At 57.0% G+C, this 4,465-nt stretch overlaps 1 protein-coding gene across 1 annotated transcript; it reads right to left on the reverse strand.

Moving 5' to 3' along the window:
• Positions 1 to 350: 350 nt before the first annotated feature.
• On the reverse strand, positions 351 to 3,999 carry psmd5 (proteasome 26S subunit, non-ATPase 5). The gene is made up of 10 exons (XM_068334792.1): positions 3,784 to 3,999; positions 3,348 to 3,492; positions 3,158 to 3,271; positions 2,951 to 3,079; positions 2,680 to 2,789; positions 2,441 to 2,583; positions 2,151 to 2,342; positions 1,362 to 1,471; positions 1,154 to 1,294; positions 351 to 1,069 (listed from the first exon to the last, which is right to left on the reverse strand). Exons 1-10 carry the CDS (start codon positions 3,954 to 3,956, stop codon positions 812 to 814), a joined length of 1,515 nt encoding a protein of 504 aa, XP_068190893.1. The 5' UTR covers positions 3,957 to 3,999; the 3' UTR covers positions 351 to 811.
• Between the last annotated feature and the right edge of the window lie 466 nt (positions 4,000 to 4,465).

Genomic DNA, 4,465 nt, shown 5'->3' on the forward strand with positions numbered 1-4,465 from the left:
CGGAGTGAAGGAATCATGTGAGTGAACTATCATGACGTCACACGTAGAGGCGTGTCTTTAACAGATGTAATAACATGATTATCATCAATCTATAGAACAGGATGTTGGGGTCCTCAGTATATCAATATGTTGGAATTGATTCATTTACAATTAATTTGGCACTCTGCAAATTATCCAATATATAATGAAACATAATTCGATCACTCTAAAATCTAAATAAATTTGCATAAGTTCAGCAGCAGCTGATTGGCTGCAGCAGAGGGGGCGTGCCGCCCTCTAGCGGACAGTTGAGCCACAACCGACAAACTGTTGCTGGATGAAAACAAACCCACAGACGAGTGAAGGTCAACTTCCGGTTTGAAGTCTTTATTCTAAAAAACAAATCACAGAAAGAGGAAATAAACCCGAACAAGTTAAATAAAGCAGAGCAGAGGGTTGTGGGTTTGAATCCCGTCGACTGTCACATGATGAACCTCTTTGATTCCAACTGCAGAATCCAAGTTCACTTTTCTTTTTCATTCTACTACATTTCCCACAATGCAGTTGGCTCATGACGCTTCATCAGCACGTCGTCCTCTTGTGGACGTGTTGACCCCCCACACAGCAGCCACCTGACAGGTCCCCCCCACCCCTTCATTCTGACTCCCCCCTCCTGGTGAAACATCCTGACAGAAACATGACGATGACCTTCCAGAGGAGCCGAGCAGGAAGTCGTCACTTCAAACCACCGTTTCCCACATTAACCCTTTAAATGTCTGGAGTTAAAACCTTTAACCCCCCCAGACGCGTGAACCCGCCGGGGGGCGGGGCTTCAGTCGGCGCCCTCTGTGCCGACCGCCGCTACGGCCGACACGTGGTAGCGCCCCTCCCTCAGGTACGTCTTCAGACGGACGTACTGCTGGCTGCCCAGGATGTGGGCCGCCGTGGGGGAACCCACCAGAGCCCCCACCAGGTCAAACTTGGCGTCCTTGGCCTCCTTGGTGCGACCCGTGGAGCGGTCCAGAACGAACTCCATGAAGCTGGGCGTGCTGACCATTAACCTCTGACCCCAGGGCTGAGCGGCGATGGCCTGGAACACAGATAGGAGCAGTAGGGGGGGGGGTGTCTTCAGTGTGAACAGTGCTCTGTGGGGGGGGGGGGGGGGGGGGCTCACCGTGAAGATCCTCAGGGCCCCACAGTGCAGCTCAGGGAAGGGCTGGCTACTGATGCTGCTCATCATCTCCATGGGCTGGGGGGCCAGCAGGTGGAACCAGGACTCGGTCAGGGCCAGCAGGTCCTCCGTCTGCTCCTCGGGCTGGAACCAACGCGCCGTTAGACACGCAGACTGGGGGGGGGGGCGCTCCTCACCCGAGCAGACCTACCTGCAGGCTGAGCAGCTGGGAGATGGCGTCCAGGCTGCGAACACGCAACTCCGTGGCTCCAGAGCTGGACAGCTGACTCATCTTCACCAGCACCGACGTGAACCTCGCTCCTGATGGGAGGGGGCAACAGAAGACATGAGACCAGAGAAACACCTGAGGAGCCCCACAGGAACACCTGAGGAGCCCCACAGTAACACCTGAGGAGCCCCACAGGAACACCTGAGGAGCCCCACAGGAATACCTGAGGAGCCCCACAGGAACACCTGAGGAGCCCCACAGGAACACCTGAGGAGCCCCACAGGAACACCTGAGGAGCCCCACAGTAACACCTGAGGAGCCCCACAGTAACACCTGAGGAGCCCCACAGGAACACCTGAGGAGCCCCACAGGAATACCTGAGGAGCCCCACAGTAACACCTGAGGAGCCCCACAGGAACACCTGAGGAGCCCCACAGGAACACCTGAGGAGCCCCACAGGAACACCTGAGGAGCCCCACAGTAACACCTGAGGAGCCCCACAGGAACACCTGAGGAGCCCCACAGTAACACCTGAGGAGCCCCACAGGAACACCTGAGGAGCCCCACAGGAACACCTGAGGAGCCCCACAGTAACACCTGAGGAGCCCCACAGGAACACCTGAGGAGCCCCACAGGAACACCTGAGGAGCCCCACAGGAACACCTGAGGAGCCCCACAGGAACACCTGAGGAGCCCCACAGGAACACCTGAGGAGCCCCACAGGAACACCTGAGGAGCCCCACAGGGACGCCTCGACTCCTACAAGCCCACCTGTTTTCTGGAGGACCTGCTTCCCTTCCACGGTGGAGCCCAGTAAGCCCAGCGTGTCCAGGGCCACGCCGGTCATGGCCAGGTCCGGGTCCAGAGCCATCTCAAACACCTTGTTCTGGAAGGCCGGGTAGGTCTCACACACCTGCTGGGGGCTCTCCATGATGGCCAGGTTTCCAAAGAACTTCACCAAACCTACGGGAGAAGTACAGCGTGAGGTCCACCTGACTTCGTCTCCCCGTCAACCGACAGAAACAGAACCAGAACCCGCAGCTGAGCGACTGGTTCCTCACCTGGAAGGTAGAGCGAGGAGAACGGGTCGGTCTCTGCTCCTCGGATCATGTTGGAGATCTGGTCCATGACCCCCTGCTGGGCCAGGTACCGCCGGCCGTGCTGCTCCTGCGCCAGAGCGGTCATCATCTCCACAGCGGTAGCTCTGGAGCCGACGCCCACACAGAGTCACAAACCCATCATCTACCAGTAATCTGATTACCTGACCAGGGTAAGCAACATCTACTAGTAATCTGATTACCTGACCAGGATGTCGTCTCCTGTCAGCTCGCCGAGCAGCTGGGTGATCAGTCCGCTGTTGGCGCAGTAACCGAGGGCGACGGGCGACATGGACGACACGTCCACCACCAGCTGCAGCAGGAAGAACACACACACGCGTGTGAAAACACACACGCATATCACAGCTGGAGACACTCACACACACACACACACACACACACACACACACACACACACACACACACACACACACACACACACACACACACACACACACACACACGTGGTACCACCTGGTACACTCTGTATCTGATGACATCACTGGTGGTCATCACGTCCTTCAGCGCCCCCAGCAGGTCGCTCTGGAACAGCGCGTCCAGTCCGGGTTTGGAGCCCCCCAGCTGAGACAGCGACCTGATGGCCTGAGGACAGAGGTCGTCACCCCAGCCGTTAGATGGGTTCAAAGGTCACATGGGTCGTTGAGGCGCTGGTCCAGTCACCTCTTTGGCTACGCCCATCTTCTCCTCTCCGATGCAGTGGATCACCGCCCGCAGGAGGGCGTGGTTGTTGAGGACATTGGCGCCGGCGTCGGGGTGTCCCAGGATTCTACCGATCTGAGGAGAGGAAAGTTCACGGGGTCAGAGTTCACCCAGCGCCGCTGCCTCCATGTGACGGCGCCCGGCGCCCCACCTGGGTTAAGGCCAGGACCTTCACGTCTTCATTGGGGTGTCCCAGACCCGCCTGGAGCTCCGCTCTGTAGTCCTGAAGGAGACACTCCGGGCTGAGCGCCATCAGGATGCGTTCCAGGATGTCGACACACAGCTGCACCTGCTCCCTGGAACACAGTGAGGACCACTTCACCCCCCAGGGCTCCTGCGTCACACCCGCACAGAACGTGACGTCACACTAACACAGGTTGGCTGCTAACTGAACCCCCCCACACACATTGGCACAACATGCTAGCTTAGTTTAAACCTAATTAGTTAGTATGATAACCCCCCCCGTATGCTAACCCCCCCCACGGTATGCTAACCCCCCCGTTCGGGTCTGTCATATAAACGTAAACATCCGGGTGACTCAGCCTCCCCTCCGCCGGTCCCCGGTCCCGGACGGGAGGCGAACGGACCGTTTGTCGGCAGCCAGCAGGCAGAAGACGGCGGACAGCCGCTGGCCGCTCGCCGCGTCCCTCACGGCGCTGACCGGAAGCGACAGCAGAGCCGTCTTCAGGCACCGCAGCTCCTCGGTCGGATCGTCCACCGCCGAGATCCGCTCCAGGAGATCCCCGATGGAAGCAGCCATGTCTGCCGCGACCGGAACCGGAACCGCTTCTCTTCTTCTGCTCCGCCTCTTTCTTCCTTCTTCGTGCCAACATGACGTCGTGGGTACCGCCACCTACCGGCAGCGGGAGGAAGCGCAGGATTCCTTTCTGCTTTGTTTAGTTTAAAGTAAAATCCTAAATAAACGTGTGTTAAATATTCCATTCAGTTTCCTCTTGTTTTGAATGACCTGCTTTGACGTTTTAGAACGGAGACCAGTCCATCCATGCTCTGTCTTTCGTGATCCCACATGCAGGATCTCAGAGAACCCAGAGAACAGTTCATCAGACATGTATGTTCTTATAAACACGCTAAGAAAACAGGCCTCAACTCAAAAAGATTAACTGGGTTTTAGTCATATTAAAGGTAATTATATCAATAAGATGACCCTGAAACAATCTGGAGGGTCATCAATAACGCCATTGGCTTGTGCAGACCCCCCCCTGCCTCTCTGGGTCGCAGTGACTCACACACTGACTCACACACTGGACT

This window comes from Antennarius striatus, chromosome 15 (assembly GCF_040054535.1).
Source record: "Antennarius striatus isolate MH-2024 chromosome 15, ASM4005453v1, whole genome shotgun sequence".
Lineage (NCBI taxonomy): Eukaryota > Metazoa > Chordata > Actinopteri > Lophiiformes > Antennariidae > Antennarius > Antennarius striatus.